This window comes from Polypterus senegalus, chromosome 2 (assembly GCF_016835505.1).
Source record: "Polypterus senegalus isolate Bchr_013 chromosome 2, ASM1683550v1, whole genome shotgun sequence".
NCBI lineage: Eukaryota > Metazoa > Chordata > Cladistia > Polypteriformes > Polypteridae > Polypterus > Polypterus senegalus.
In genome coordinates this window covers 188,816,137-188,833,378 of record NC_053155.1, presented here as the reverse complement: position 1 = coordinate 188,833,378, position 17,242 = coordinate 188,816,137, and the positions used below count along the sequence as shown (strand labels likewise).

Below are 17,242 nucleotides of genomic sequence, written 5' to 3'. Positions count from 1 at the left end.
CTCATTTTGAATACTACAAATTATGGTGAAATTTTGACATTAGACATTTGCAAGTTCCCAGGACAATACTCCTCTGTCAAATATTAACAATTTGCAATTTATCCTATAAAAGTTAGTTCATCATTTATTTTTTTACGTGTCGTAAACTAATCTGCTACGCTTTCACAATGTTAGCTATTTTTGCACAGTACCACATAAACAGCAAAAATGAAATTCTAATAATCATACATCTGAGTTAAACACTGAACAAAAATCAGTGCAACATAACACATTCAATCCAGCAAATTCAGTGCAATAATATAAGACTAACAGTTGGCAAAGTAACGTATAAAAGACAATATAGAATTTTACATTTATAAAGCACAAAAAATATTTCTTTGGAGTGTAAACAATTTTCACTTTAGCATAATTTGCAATTATTAAATCACTATGTCACACTAACAACTACATAAACCTTTTCCCTCAGAGATGCAGTCAGTTTGCGTTTCAAATTCAAACACAATTAATTTTACACATATATAGTTTTGATTTCTGCAGTTAATTTAAATACATAATGTGTTTTTATAGTTTTAAGAACAGTTCAGTTAAACTTGGGATTCCTGACACTACCATTTCTGCAACTATGGTGGAAGACAAGAGTGCAAGGACATACACTATTGAAACATAAGGACATAGTCACATTACAAATGTCTTTGCACAGCTGAGTAATACAAATTAGTTGCAACATGTGAAGGCAAAGTTTTTTCCCCCTAAGTTGCTTGCATATATTGTAATATAAGAAGATTAAAAGGGACTGAAAGATTAATAGCTATATAAATTTGGAAAATTAAAAAAAGCTTTTTACTCTTTTATTAAAATGACTGATATTCACATAATCTTTCTGGAAATTCAGAATAACCCAATAAATGCTTTTTAAATAGTATGTAAAATAAAAACAATGATATCTATGAAAGTATGCATATGACTGTTTTTAATTAATATATTAATAATCATATGATGTTAATATATTTATGTTAATATATTTCTGAAAAAGAAAGTTAAAAAATGTCATTTTTAGCCCTTTTTACAAAGTATGTTTTGTACATAATTTAGATTTGCATCTGTTTATACATATTCCAAATACTTTACAGTATATAGAGGGCTACATTAAAAAAAAAGGAGAAAAAGAAAATCACACACACACACAACTCATTTTACAGTATTAAAAAAAGCTAAGCTGAAATTGTTTAACACAGTGTTTATACTATAATCAGCAATTGGCATCATTTAACAATTCAACTGAGGAGTGACTTAAGTGGCAGTTTGATTTTTGTTCACCATTTGGACTTGCTCTTGGCAAGCTCCATTGTCTCCATAACCCGTAAGGACCTGTGGCATCTACAGCTCTGTCCATATTGGACTCTGGCACAAGCCATTTCAAAAGTAACAAGAGCAGAAAATCCAGCACTGCAAGAAATGCAAAAATGCATCCAGCAACAGGACCACAGCTGAACATTAGTCTGTGAAGTCTTTCATCAATAGTGAGGACAACTTCTTCAGCAACTCTGTCATAAACCTAAAAAAATTAAAAAGCTTTTGTCAATTAAAATACACACTCTCATACAGATGTGGAAAAATCTGCTGGTACCCCACTACACGTTCAAAAAACCAACAACTGTCTCTGAAATAACTTGAAACAGACAAAAGTAATTGGCACCCATCGTTTTTTATTCGGTATTTATCAAAAATCAGCCATTGGTTTAGAGTTTTGATTAAAGAGGATATTTCATACAATAACACAAATAAAAATGACATTGACGAAAATTATGGGACCCTTAACCTAATATTTTGTTGCACAATCTGCACACAAGTGCCTCCTGTAGCTCTCAGCAAGACTTCTTCACCTGTCGACAGGTAGTTTGGCCCTGAGGAAACTGCTCCAGCTACATGAGGTTTGAAGGGTGCCTTCACCAAACTGTATGTTTCAGTTCTTTCCTCAGATGCTTGATTAGATTCAAATCAGACCTCACTGAAGACCACTTTAGAATAGTCCAATGTTTTGTTTTTAGCCACTCATGGATGCTTTGTGTGTTTTGAGTCATTATCCTTGGATCCAAGACAGGAAGAGAGCTTTCTAACACTGGGTAAAATGTTTCACTCCAGAATATCTTGATAGATTTCATTGTTCCCTGCACAGACTGAAACCACTCTGAGTAAGAAATAGCAAAATAACCCCCAAATTACAGTTGAGCCTCCTCCATGTTTCACAGAAGGGTATTGTGTTCTTTTCTTGAAAAGCTTCATTTTTTTTGTCTGTGGGCATATAGCTGATATGACTTGACAAAAAGTTCCAGTTTTGCTTTATCTGTCCAAAGGACATTCTCACAGAAACACTGTGGTTGGTCAATAACCAAATGGAAATTCCAGTCTGGCTTTTTGTTGTTTCCATTTCAACAGTGGAGTCAACCTGGATCTTCTTCTATTGAGCACACTGTCACTCAAAAAGAGATGGATGGTGCAATCAGACTCTGATAGACCTTGGAGTTTAACTTGTATGTTTTTGGAAGTTGTCCCTGTCTGTTTGCCTACCATTCTCACTATCCTTCTGTCGATTTTTCTCTTGCAGCCATCCAAAGTGGGTGGCTACAATCCCATGGACCTTAAATTTCTTAATAATATTTGGAGCTGTTGTCACAGGAACATCAAGCTACTTGGAGATGGTCTAACAAACTTTGCCCTTAACATGCTTGTCTATAACTTTCTTTCTGATCTCCTTAGACAACTCTCTCCTTAGCTTTCTCTGGTTCGTGTTCAGTGTGAGACACACAATGATGCCAAACTTTACTCCATTTAAATATCCAATTATTTATGATCTTTTCTAGGAGTTCAAAACAAATGTGGTCAGGCCATTTTAGAATATCACTGAAGAATAAGCAAAACTTGATCTGTTTTCACATTTGCTTTGCTTTACTTGATGACATATTAAAGGCATGCAGTTATATATGGGACAACTGCTTTTCATTTTATCACTTTACAGGAGGTATACGGCACATTTTCAGTTAGCTATAAAGGTACCAAGCTATAAGGGTACCAATTAATTTGTCCATGTCTGCATAAAAAAATTAAAAGACCATATTTAACAAAGATACTTCAATGATATTTCGCAAAATTAAACGTTCATAAGAATATTTTAAACAGCAAATCAGACAAACGTCTGCAGAATCCTCATCAGATCCTCAATAATATTAATAATCCTGGGCACCAAACCTTTCTGTGCGTTAGTTAACAAATGCTAAAAATCTTGCAAAAAATGTAATGTAGGTGATGATCTGTATTTTTAGCAATTAAGCTGCTTACTACTAAAGGGCAGTTCAATAATAACTGTGACACATTCTACTTAAACCCCAAAATCACAACACATATGATCAGCTGAATTTCCCATTCAAGAATAATAAAGTTCACCATAACCCTGCTCACACATTCCACTAATTATTCAATACACCTTTCTGTTTATAAAATAGTCAGCAGATTGTTAATGAACCCAAATTTGAATATAATGTATTGCTATGCATTGGTAGGATGGATTTAACAGAAAAATATGGTAAGGTATGGTGAGAATAAGTAAAACATTCCTAAATGTGCAAGCTATAAATTAAACAAATGCACAATACGCATTCATTGTTGTTTCTTAAGTACTACAATGAAACTGGGTGTTTTGCTTTTGAAATGCTCACTTTTGCTTCATTAGTAGTGGCTTTTGATATTTTTCAAGTAATTTCTTTAAAAATACAGCGAGGAAGCCACAGTAGGAATAGTTGCTAATTATCAGGTGCAAACTCTTCAGTTTATAATTATGATGTTTATGACTGTGGGCTGGCGCCCAGCCCTGTGTTGGGTGGGATTGGTTCCGGCAGACCCCCGTAACCCTGTAGTTAGGATAGAGCGGGTTGGATAATGGATGGATGACTGTTGCAATAACAACTTAAATGGACTGTACAAACATAAAGGACTAAAGGTTTAACTTTATTGTAATGTCTCACCTTTTCTTCAAAAATATATAGAAGACAGGAGCAACTTTTCAACTTGAAATATTTCAAATTTGGAAAGTTTAAATATAAATGTATTTTTCTATCAGGAATAAGAAACAACTCATATGCAAATGTGGAGGCTTTAACTTTGCTTCAATGCTCAATCAGGTTACTTATCTTCATTTTGGCTAGAGTCTCTCAAACTGTTTATCACTGAGATAAGTGGTAAAATTGACCAAGTCTGGAAAAAGTTACCAGTATTTGGACTTGCCAAATGTCAATACTTACAAGGAAAAATCAATTTAAGCATAGGTCTGGAGTACTTCTATATAGAATGCCAAAATCGAGAAAGCTGGAACAGTATGGAAAAATGTAAATTAAGTTTGACTTATATTTAAACAAAAACAGCACAAAGACAAGGTTAATAAAGCTTTACCTAATCAACTGCACTGTTTTTTGAATATTCATTTATTCTGAAATTGATACTGGCAACTTGTTCTTGTTCCAAAAAAGTTGTGACAGGTTAGGTCTTGGACTATTAAAAATGTTGATTGAGGCTTGCCAGTTTACCAAAAGATGAATCAGCAAATAATCCAGTACTTTGAAGGACAACATTCGCCAAAACCAAATCAGTAGGATGTTGGACATTTGACCCTCTACAATTTAATTAAAAGATTCAGGGAATCCAGTCAAATCTCATTGTGTAAAGGACAAGGTCGAAAATCACTTCTGAAAACATTTGATCTTCGATCTTCCAGATCCTCTCTTAAAAACCGTTTACATCCACAATGGATATCATGATATCCAGTAATACTTTGGTAAACCTCTGTCAATCAACATCCGTCACCGAATCATCCACATGAATAAGTTAAGACTTTACCATGCAAAGCAGAAGCCATACCTCAACTCTGTCTAGAAGTGCCACCATTTTAGTTTGAGTTTCCGACTCATCATTTCAAACAGTTCTTGAAAAAAACAGTCATTATGTTCTCTGGGCCAAAGATGAATAGGATCGTACAAGCTATTATCAGCATCAGGTCCAAAAGCCAGCATTTGCCATGGTATGGGGGTGGGTCAGTGTCCATGGCATGAGTAAATTGCACAACTGTGAGGCATCACTTTTTCCACATTTTATGTTACAGCCTTATTCCAAAATGGATTAAATTAATTTTTTTCCTCAGAATTCTACACACAACACCCCATAATGACAACGTGAAGAAAGTTTACTTGAGGTTTTTGCAAATTTAATAAAAATAAAAAAAAACTGAGAAAGCACATGTATATAAGTATTCACAGCCTTTGCCATGAAGCTCAAAATTGAGCTCAGGTGCATCCTGTTTCCCCTGATCATCCTTGAGATGTTTCTGCAGCTTAATTTTAGTCCACCTGTGGTAAATTCAGTTGATTGGACATGATTTGGAAAGGCACACACCTGTCTATATAAGGTCCCACAGTTGACAGTTCATGTCAGAGCACAAACCAAGCACTGTAGACTTCCGAGACAGGATTGTCTCGAGGTACAAATCTGGGGAATGTTACAGAGAAATTTCTGCTGCTTTGAAGGTACCAATGAGCACAGTGGCCTCCATCATCCGTAAGTGGAAGAAGTTCGAAACCACCAAGACTCTTCCTAGAGCTGGCTGGCCACCTAAACTGAGCGATCAGGGGAGAAGGGCCTTAGTGACCAAGAACCCGATGGTCACTCTGTCAGAGCTCCATATGTCCTCTGTGGAGAGAGGAGAACCTTCCAGAAGGACAACCATCTCTGCAGCAATCCACCAATCAGGCCTGTATGGTAGAGTGGCCAGACTGAAGCCACTCCTTAGTAAAAGGCACATGGCAGCCTGCCTGGAGTTTGCCAAAAGGCACCTGAAGAACTCTCAGACCATGAGAAATAAAAGTCTCTGGTCTGATGAGACAAAGATTGAACTCTCTGATGTGAATGCCAGGTGTCACGTTTGGAGGAAACCAGGCACCGCTCATCACTAGGCCAATACCATCCCTACAGTGAAGCATGGTGGTGGCAGCATGATGCTGTGGGGATGTTTTTCAGAAGCAGGAACTGGGAGACTAGTCAGGATAAAGGGAAAGATGACTGCAGCAATGTACAGAGACATCCTGGATGAAAACCTGCTACAGAGCGCTCTTGAGCTCAGACTGGGGCGACGGTTCATCTTTCAGCAGGACAACGACCCTAAACACATAGCCAAGATATCAAAGGAGTGGCTTCAGGACAACTCTGTAAATGTCCTTGAGTGGCCCAGCCAGAGCCCAGACTTGAATCCAATTGAACATCTCTGGAGAGATCTTAAAATGGCTGTGAATCGACACTTCCCATCCAACCGGATGGAGCTTGAGAGGTGCTGCAAAGAGGAATGGGCGAAACTGGCCATAGATAGGTGTGTCAAGCTTGTGGCATCATATTCAAAAAGACTCAAGGCTGTAATTGCTCCCAAAGGTGCATCGACAAAGTATTGAGAAAAGGCTGTGAATACTTATGTACATGTGATTTCTTTTCTTTTTTTTTTTAAATAAATCTGCAAAAACCTCAAGTAAACTTTTTTCATGTTCTCATTATGGGTTGTTGTGTGTAAAATTCTGAGGAAAAAAATGAATTTAATCCATTTTGGAATAAGGCTGTAAAATAACAAAATGTGGAAAAAGTGATGCGCTGTGAATACTTTCCGGATGCACCGTATGTTTGCCAGGTCACTAAAGAAGTCAGAATTAGTTTTGTATCAATCTGCAATATGATTGATGGCAAAGCGGAGACTATAACCAACACACTGAGTGAGACAATGGACACTCTAGGCTTGAAAACTGCTAATCTGGTTGGACTAGGGTCAGATGGAGTGGCTGTTATGATTGGGAAACAGAAAGGTGTGGCACAACTGTTTAAAGGTAAAACATCTGTACTCGGTCAACTGCCACTGTGTAAACCACCGATTGGCCCTTGCAAGTGCCCAAGCAGCAGCTGCTGTACCTTATTTAACAAAACTGAATGACATCTTAAGGCAGCTGTTCTATTTCTTCCAAAACTCTTCAGTTAGGATGGCTGGTTTAATGAAAATTCAAAATATTCTGAACATTCCCCAGATTAAGCTGAAAATGGCCAGCGACACTATGACATTGTATGATGAGTGTCATAGCTGCGCTGGAAAGAGAGGCCACTGAACGAAATTACATCATGGCTGAAGGTTTAAGCAGATGTATTAAAAAGTACAATTTTGTTTCCTCTTTGATGATGCTTTCAGATGTATTACCTTTGTTGTCCAACTTATCTAAGGCTTGGCAAAGGCAAGATGTCAATCTTACCGAAATTGAGCCAATTTTGCTCGCCACAAAATTGTCCATCATGGAGTTGAAAGACACTCCTGGGAGATATTTTCAAAGCCTTCATCATTGTCTGGCAGAAGAATGGTCAGATCTCCACATTGCTTATACACAGAGTGATGTAATGTCATTCAAAACTGCAATATATGATAAATACCTAGAGACAATTGTCAGGCACCTAAATGCAAGATTCCCTGACATGCCAATTATTTCCAGCTTTTCAAAAGTTTTCAATGCAGAAACTCACGATTCAAGCAAGTCTGCTAAAATTCTTTTCGATCATTACTCCAAAAATGGTAACCCTCAAATTTAAAAATCTGAAAGTAGCAGGCAAGAATGGACAGTTGCGTCAAAAATTATCAGAAGTCAATCATACAAAGACTTCAGTCTAAAACAGATTTTACTAAAAATGGCAATGACATCAGAGCTTAAAGAGTCGTTTCCAAATTTAGCCAGATTAGCTCATATTGGGCTAGTGATCCCAGTAAGCACAGCTGAATGTGAAAGGGGGTTTTCTGCCCTTAAAATGATCAAAACATGTTTGAGAAATCGCACAAAACAAAGCACGCTAAATAATCTTATGCTGATCTCCTTGGAGGGCCCAGATCCTGGAGACGTTGATTATGGGAAAGCTGTAGACAACTAGGCCTCTAGAAAGAAATGAAGAATAAATATTTAACTGAAGACACCTTCTGCATATGCAAGTTGGCTTTGAAGAATATTTTTAAATTTTTCTTCATTAGGTTTCCCATACTTTTTTTCATTGTTTTCACTTTTCTTCCTGACAGCGACAATACTTGTGCCTTTTGTATTGTCATAACAATTGTTATTTAACATTTTTGTTAGGGTTGCAGGATCCTGAATTGGATACTTCTTAAATTTAATAAAAATATTCTGGCACAGGTGTCAAACCTTAAAAAAGCAGGGCTGTGGAGTCGGAGTCGGAGACAATTTTGGGTACATGGAGTCGGAGTCGGCAAAAAGTTAACCGACTCCGACTCCTACTAAATTTAAATGGGAATTAAAAAAGTAAGTTGAAATGTCCCAATTCACAAACAGTCATAATGAACTACTTCTCTGCTGTAAGAATAAAGCCCAATGCATGGAGTGCATAATGTTACCACAAAACGAACATGTCAAGTAACCATGAAGCATGCTTTTCATTGACTGTATGCGTCACTATATGGGATGTAATGCACAGGTAAGGTGCGGCACCGCTTTCCATTGTGTCGTGTTCCACTGTTACAGGGAACTGTGAACCTAGCCTAAAGCCCCCATACATTTACAGATGCACTGCCGATTTTTCGGCCGTTTAACGAGTCATCACGCATCAAACGCCTGAAAAATCATCTGGTGTGTTCTCAGCTCTGTTGGCTCCCCTTCGCTATGCGCTAGTGAAGGGGGCCGAAGGAGCCGAGAACACAGATCTCCCTACCTGTCTCCAGCAGAGGCTCGTTCTGCTGATCAGCTGGCCGGTGAGTGACACAATGCACTAAACTTCCGGCTGGCTGACAGAGGAGACAGCTACTGCAGCAGACAGAGGCATCACATTACTTTGGATGGGGGCGGTGGTCGAGATTTTCGGCAAGCTGGATCTGCCTGTCCATGTGGACACCAGCAATCTGCGGCCACCAATCAATTGTGTTTGTCTTTAATCTGGCATTATAGTAGAGTGTTGGCTTCCTAGCCAGTAGTTCTGTGGTGAAATGACATGTATGTTGACTTCCTTTCCTTCAATGGATGTAGAAAATACATTAGCATAGTATATACATACAGAGGAGTCGGAAGATTTAGAAACTGAGGAGTCGGAGTCGGAGCATTTATCTACCGACTCCACAGCCCTGTAAAAAAGGAAGTCATATTAAGGATTGGAAAAATAATTAATAATAATTAACTAATAAAAAGAGTGCAAATTTCCCCATCCGGCCCCACCCAGCTACCTTTTCATGCCACCCGGCTGGAAAAAATTTCTGGGGAGAACACGGTTGTTGTACCATGTCAGCCATTATGAATGTAGAGAAAAGCCAAGCAAAATGTCACCTTTTATTGGCTAACTAAAAAGATTACAATATGCAAGCTTTCGAGGCAACTCAGGCCCCTTCTTCAGGCAAGAACACTGAAAGGATTTGAGCACACATGGATCCAGGGCTCTCAGCGCATATAAAACGTATAAGGACAGTACGTTATAAATGAAACGTCAACGAAAAAGTGAAGAAGAAAGCAGCACGAGAAAAGAGACTCAAAAGGATTGGAGAGAAAAAAAGAGCAAAAAAGAATAATCTAGGAGCAAATTCAGAAAATAAGGAAAGTAATTATCTGCCCGGAACAAGTGGAATTGGAAAAAAAAAAACACGTCCAATCCGGACGTGTTTTTAAAATACAAAGTAGAACTTCATAGAGACGTTCAAAAACATTGCCGCTATACACATGCAGAGCAGGTTAGAGATTATGAAAGCAGTGGAATTCGAAAGGCTCAAAAAAAAAAAAAAAAGACATACACATATGGAGAAAGTTAAAGGCTATGAAAGTAGGAAAATTAGAAAGTATAAAAGAAAAGACAGTAAAGATTGCAATAGCGCAAACAAACTGCCTCATTTAAGTATGCACCTGTCTTAACTTTGGTTTTGCACAATAATCACTGCACTATTGCACCTTAACACTTAATTCTACTTTATTCACATAATTTTACTTATTTATTATGTTCTACTACACTGTTATCTTTCAATCTATGACTTTTTGTTAATCTAACTGATATTCTTCTAACTTTGCACAGTTTTTGATAAGTGGATCAGGATGCATTTCACTGCGTGTTGTCCTGTATAACTATGCATGTGACAAATAAAGAATCTTGAGAATTTCAAAAACAGAGTTTACCGCACATGCATTTATTGGTTTCTTTGAAAAAAAAATTATTAACTGCTGATGATGTAGATCGTTTTGTCTGTGCTGAAATTTCAAACAGAGAAACCTATCCTGAATTATGGTACAAAGTCATTAAACACACATCTCACTGAACTTATTAAAAAGATTCAGCATATTGGGACTCACAAGATTCCAAATATTGTTTTTACAGAAGTTCTGAAATAAAAGTGAAGCTAATGAAATAGCAACAATTCAAAGAAAAAAAAAATCTTAAAACTGTGTATCCAGAAAACCAAACACAGTGGTTGGCGAGCGAAACAAGCAGTGGGCGAAGCCCCTTAGTTATAAAAAAAATTCAGACATTAGAGTCAGTAGGCTTTGCGCCCTAGGAACCAAGTTACCCAAACTATTCTATAACATTTCAGTAACTGTTTACCACTCTGATGCTGATCTTTCTGAACATAATATCAACTGACAAGAAGAATTCATAATTAATTGAAGAATTATGGTATTTGAGGGGTTTCTCTAGAGTGCCTCTTTCTCTTTCACAATTTGGCTCAAAAACAAATCAGCATATTGTCATCTCAGAACAAGCTTCAGTTTTAAGTTTGGTATTTTTCCGTCCAGTAATTTTAGCTATAGACCATCCTCAAGAGACTGTGACACACAGGCAGACACATACTGTACCTATCATACCATTTTTTGGTATCAGGGACCCTAAAACATTGAGTTCTATCGAAAACGGGAGACTGAAATTTTTGACTAATCTAAAGCTTTCACTCCTCTCCCACAGACAATAAGTTAGGGTGGGGGAGGGCAGAAAGCAAAAATTGTGATGTTACACATTGATAAACACTTCACTGTCCCAACTTTTTTGGAGAGTATTGCACTCATCAGTTTTGACAGGAGTGTACATTAAAAAAAAATCAAATTAAATTAACAAGGGTAACCAAAAAAAAATGCGTTTTTGTAGTGTTTTCAATAGAGTACTGGGAAAAAGAATTTACAAATCCCTCCCTTCTCTTTTAATTTTCATTTTCCATACTGTCATAACATTTTTGGCACTGAAGTTGTTGATGAAAGACAGAGCTTAGGTCAGCAAAAGAAAGAATAATATTGAGTTAGCATACAAAACAATGAGAATCTAGTACAGGTAAAGAAATGGCAGATATAAACACAAAAGATACTCTTAAAATATTAGTTATTGAGTGTCTGGAGAATGTTGCAACTAAGCCTTAGTGTTAGTTTAGACTATTTATATAGGTCTCAATTAACTTTTTTGAAGAAAAACAAAAGAGCAGAAGAAATGAAATATAAAACAATGGGATCTGAGTAGTTCTGGAAATGCTACGACAGAGCCAAATAATATCCACTTTCATGACAGAAAAAGGTAATACTTTTATGCTGAAAATAATTATACACACATGCCTTTTCTGTTCTCTTGGCTACATTCCTCCAAGTGTACAGTGTCTTCACTCTGTTGTGAATGGCAGCAGGTGACAGAAGATTTCCTGCCCTTTGCTTGGCAATCACCATCTCTAGACCTTCACACAAGGATTTAACCGTGGGTTCACAAAGGATAATGAGGTCTTCAGGAAGCACCTCTGGGATGCCACCCACTTTTGTACTAACAACCTGGGGAAAAATACATATGGTTAATTGTGCATTATTATTAAAGCATAATGATTATTTTGCAATAACAAAGCTAAAAATAAACCCCTTAATAATGAGGGTCTTCACTACAAGTGACCAATGAAACAGTCAGCAGAAAGTGTCAAACACAATAGGTAATGAATATGTGTAAGGCAAGCCTATTAAAACTAAACCTGCAAATTAAAAATGTCTTGTAGAATGCTGACAGTTCCTTCAGTGGAAAGGAGTGAGTGTGAAAGAGTGAAAAGTCCCTGTTAGAAATAGATGGGCTCACCTTTGCACACCGTGTTGGCACTGGAACCAGACTAATTTATTGGAGACAATATGTCTACTTCTCAGCTGCAGCTGCCTCATAAGAAGTATCATGGGCTGGTGTGAATGTACACGGAAGCCCCAGGATTTATGCTATGCAGTTGGAGTCTGGCCAGTAGCACAAGACAGCCACTGCAAAGTGAGCTGCAGAGCAGAAACTGCATTGTCTTATTATTGTACGTAGGCATAAAATAAGAACCAATACTGCACTCAAAAGAGAACCACCTACAGACTTAAGAAGCCAACTTGGCAGACTTTACTTCTTACTTAGAAAATGGTTAACTGATGGAACAGCCCACATGATACATATTTTAGTGGTAAACTGTTATTGTATTATGGCAGGGGTCCTCCATCACAGTCCTGGAGGGTTGCAGTGGCTGCAGGTTTTTGTTCTAACTCGGTTGCTTAATTAGAAAGCAATTCTTGCCAACAATTTAATTTCATGGCTTGTTAGTGCTTTAACTCTATGTCAGGTCATTCTCATATCCTAGATTTTCTTCCCCTTTCTAAGGATATCATCCAAGTGATTTGAAGGCTAAAATGGATGAGTAATTCAGTCCTTCACTTTCCTTCAAGGTATTTCATTAAACCCAATAGTGCATCATAAATACACACAAGAGTAAATGGTAACTAGCTAAATGGAGAAATGCTGGTCTCTTTTGTCATTTGCATGTTATTGCTAATAAGGAGCATTTAAAAACCAAGAATACAGCTGTTTAAGAATAAAATATGCAATAAGGGTTCAAAATCTTAAGGAGCAAGACAACTAAAGTGAAGCAGAAGTGTTATTTGTGCAATAAGTGCTTCTTATTAAGCAACTGGGTTGGAGCAAAAACCTGAAGCCACTGTGGCCCTCCAGAAAAGTGATTGAGTACCCCTGTATTATGTTGTCAAGCAACTTTTGAGGTTGAGCTTGAAGTACTGTAATTTAAGATTTATAAATAGGTAAAATTAAATTTCAAAAGATTTTTCCCTAGTTATCAGTTTGACTATGTTGATACAATTTTAATACATCTTGCTGTTGTAGTCTTTGACAAGAAAATTAAAGCTTTACATGTTATAGTAGTTGTTTTTCTTATTAAAAAGATGTGGAAAATCAGAGCATCAGGTATAGAGTTGCAACCAAGAACAAAATAGGTATCTCTACATTGCAGGGCACTCTCACATTTACATATAATTTCACACTAGCTCAATTCAGAGATACCGTGGGAGGAAGCTATTGTAGTTGTGAAAACTCAACACAGATACAGGGAGAACATGCAAAGTTCACACAGAAAAACAGTGGACAAGTTAATCAAACCTGGGATTCTGGAAATTTTAGTAAGTAACACTAGGAACTAAGCCATCATACAATCCAAATTTCAACATGAAGCTGTATAAAGTGTTACGTTTCTTTATACTAGGACTGAGTGGGAAAACAAAAACAAATCTGTGCAACAACTTCATCAACATTTGGAGGAAGAGGTGCCAATCGACACTTATAGGGTGAAAACATTGTGTTTTTGTGGTCCACATCACCAAGGACCTCTTATGGTCACTTAATACCATATATAGTTAAGAAGGATCCACAGAATCTTCACTTTCTGATTAAGGTTAGGCTCTTTTCTAGGATCCATCGTAACATCTACATATACAAAGTTGAGAGCATAATGACTAACATCATTACAGTCTGATATGGGAAAGGTTACTATGCAGACTGCAGGGTCCTTGAATGGGTGATTCAAATGGCTAAGTTCATCATTAGGGCAATGTAACAAAGTGATGGCATTCCTTAACAATCTAGTAGGGCATTAAACTTGATCAAGATCCAGTTATAGTTATGTAAGCACCAGCACCATCAATCACATTGTGCTACTGATCATTCTGAAGCTCATTAATTAGCTTGTATTAACAGATTGTTAATTACTCTAACACATGCTGTATCTTTATACCTAACGTGTTTTTACTTTTTACTATGATTATTGGTATTTCTTGCTACTGTCTATTGTCACTCCTTTGTTTACTAATCTTTGCCTACTGCACTCTGCTACTATACTATGAATTGTAGCACTGAACTTTAGATATTAATGATGTGCCAAGAGCTACAACAAATACTTTTTTAATTGTACTGTAAGGTATAGTAACAAAAAATTGAAATAGATATTCATATCACATAAAGATCATTCCCATCTGCTTACATGCTCTAATCACCTTCAGCTATATTGTGAATTACTCCTCTACTAAAGTAAAGTGAACAGAATAAGCAATTGTTTAAAGTTCATTGCTTTTTTATTTCAGTACTTCATCATATCAGACTGCTGCCTTTCAAAGTCTGTAGATATCAAATATTATTACAGTTTCCAATATTACTATTAAACAGAATGTCTGCTTGCAATGAGACCATGCTTTTGTTCACATTTCCATTTCGATTTTACTTGGACTATTAGTTTGTGGTGTCAAACAAACAAAACCTCACAAAAAAAAAAAAAATCTTTCAATTAACGATACAGTCATCTTTTGTTTTATTCTAAGTAACTAACTAAATAAAAACACATAACTTAAGTATTTTACCATTTAAAGATCAGTATCTACCAAACAGCTAAATATCACATATTGCCTAATTTTACTTCAAGGTGATTGCTTTTAATTTTTTTACGTCTACTGGAAACTCACCTGCAATCCACAGCTTGCGCCTTCCACAATTGCCATGCAAAAAGCCTCTGTGAGGGACGTATTGAGGAATATGTGGCCCTGCACCAAAACATTTCTCACTTCTCTGTGCTCTAAGGCTCCTAAAAGACGAACTCTACAACAATAAACAATTTTAAGATTGTTTTTCAAATGTATTTCAAGGTTTTGTTTTTGTCAACAGTGCACATACTGCCACAATAGAAACTGTCATAATAATTAAAAAAAACAAAACCCTTTTATTAAAATTTTACCGTTCGTGAAGTTGGTATTTTTCTCTGACTTCTTCAATCACAAGGCGTTTAGGTCCTTCTCCACCAATTATAAAATTCAAATCTGGGTGTTTTAGGCAAAGTTTTGGAATTATCCCAGCAAGTAAATCTATGCCTTTGAAAATAAATGACAAAAAAATGAATTCATAACTTTATTAAGCTATGCCATAAACAACATAATAAACAATTGCTAGTCACAAATTTTCAAATGATATATTTTTAGGCACAACTATTTTTTTACCTAGCCCCACCCCATACAAGGTCATTTTAAATATCTTTACATTTTATGTAACTGAATAAAGGCACAGGGCAGCAATTTTCCAATATACACTGCAAAACCTTAAGGTCAAGACAGAATAATATAAGGGTTGTTAACATTTACCTTTTCTGTACACAAGTCGGCTAATCACTACAATAGTTATTTTCCCATCTTCCCGCCTGGATGGATCAGGAGTGAAGTCAGTTGGATCAACAGCATTAGGAATAACAGAGACGATTTCAGGATTGAGTGCACCTCTCAGGACTGTGTTCTCCTTGCTTGTAAAGGACACACAGATAATATGATTGGTGTCGCAGAGAGAAACCGTCAAGAGTTTATTCGTTAGCACTGAGCTAACATCAGCAAATCCAAAAAGTGAATGGTCTGTGAAAACAGTGTGCAGTCCCATTGTCTTGGCGTGGAACAAAGCATCATGGGCAAGGACTGAAAAAGAGCTATGAGAATGAACAATTGTTATACACTCCCGTACAAAAATGCACCTGAGGAGAGGTAGGCTATGGAAGATTGTTGTTGCAGTGGACTGGTTGTACATGACCTTCAGAGGCAAATAGTAAACTTTGAGGCCTTTTGTGAGGTAGCGAATGCCTTTCCTGTTTCCGTAAGCATGGGTAACAATGATGACTTTGTGTCCTCGTTCAATCAAGCACTGGGACAACTGGTAAATATGGCTTTCTACTCCTCCCATATTTGGGTAGAAGAAATCGGAAACCATGCATATTTTGTGCTTCTGAGAGATGCAATTGTTTAAAGTGGGTGTGGTCCCATCCAACGTTTTTTGGAAGAGGGTTTTCTTCCGACATTTTTCCTTCTTCTTACCCATACTGTGGATTATATCCAACTGGTCAGAGTTCCTGCCATTCCAAAAATTAATCTTTGTATACCAACAAAAGTGTCCTGTTCTCAAAAGTGCTTTGTATGCAGTTCAGTGCCATATATTTAATTATTGCAATAATTCTGAAATAAACTAAACATATACAAAATCTCATAGTCTATTAATATTCTGATAATAATAATTGATATTCTAATAATCTGCAGTAAATAAATGCACAATGAAGATCACATAGACAATAGTAGACTTCCGTGATTTATCTGACAGCTTTGGGTGTATTATTAATTTGAAAAAACATTATCTAACTGCACAAAAACGACCGTCAATTAAGCTGCATTTTACTGAACCTACACATCATCAGCCGTACGTTGTCAATCGAGCGTTCTATGAAGAAACATCATAATATCCATAATTGTAAAATAATTAAAAAAAAAACAACTTTAAAATCAATTTCGGTCGCACTCTTCGCTTTATTTTCATTACATAAAATACAATCCTGGCAGAGTTACGATTTTACAGCGCATAAGGCAGCACGTCGAAATTAACAAGGCAACAGTACAACAAAATTTCGAATATCCTACGCCTTATAATCTCTCAAGACAATCGCGTTTCCGAAGTCAGCGCACAGATTTTCAAGAAGACAAGTTAAAATAAAGCAGTAATACTCAACGGTAACAATTCGCCAAGACACGGCTCATTCAATTCGATAAAGCTCTCCTCCTTCCGGGTTGCTTGTCCTGCGCTTCCGCTTCCGCTAACGAAGTTGTTACTATAGAAACAGAAAGCATGTTTACAGTAATGAACGGGCATGAAGTGATTACGTTTGCTTCTTTTTACCTTTTCTTTTTTGCTTTTTTAACATTTCTTAAAAGAATTTTTATTCCGTATCATTAAAATAACGTTTTTTTACTGTTGTGAAGATACTTTTACATTGATAAGAAATATTATATTAACTTCCCTGGTGGTCTAGTGGTTAGGATTCGGCGCTCTCACCGCCGCGGCCCGGGTTCGATTCCCGGTCAGGGAA

General features: G+C 36.8%; 1 protein-coding gene and 1 non-coding gene across 3 annotated transcripts; one reads left to right on the top strand and one right to left on the bottom strand.

Moving 5' to 3' along the window:
* Positions 1–1,084: 1,084 nt before the first annotated feature.
* piga (phosphatidylinositol glycan anchor biosynthesis, class A) lies at positions 1,085–16,957 on the bottom strand. 2 transcript variants are annotated; one of them, XM_039745059.1, is made up of 5 exons: positions 15,489–16,956; positions 15,089–15,221; positions 14,820–14,952; positions 11,631–11,837; positions 1,085–1,555 (listed from the first exon to the last, which is right to left on the bottom strand). In XM_039745059.1, exons 1-5 carry the CDS (start codon positions 16,204–16,206, stop codon positions 1,250–1,252), a joined length of 1,497 nt encoding a protein of 498 aa, XP_039600993.1. In that variant the 5' UTR covers positions 16,207–16,956; the 3' UTR covers positions 1,085–1,249. The 2 variants fall into 2 exon arrangements, with proteins under 2 accessions (XP_039600993.1, XP_039600994.1); XM_039745060.1 differs by having other exon boundaries at positions 1,469–1,555; positions 11,627–11,837; positions 15,489–16,957.
* Positions 16,958–17,170: 213 nt separating this feature from the next.
* trnae-cuc lies at positions 17,171–17,242 on the top strand. Its single transcript has one exon. It is a non-coding gene; the product is annotated as a tRNA-Glu (tRNA).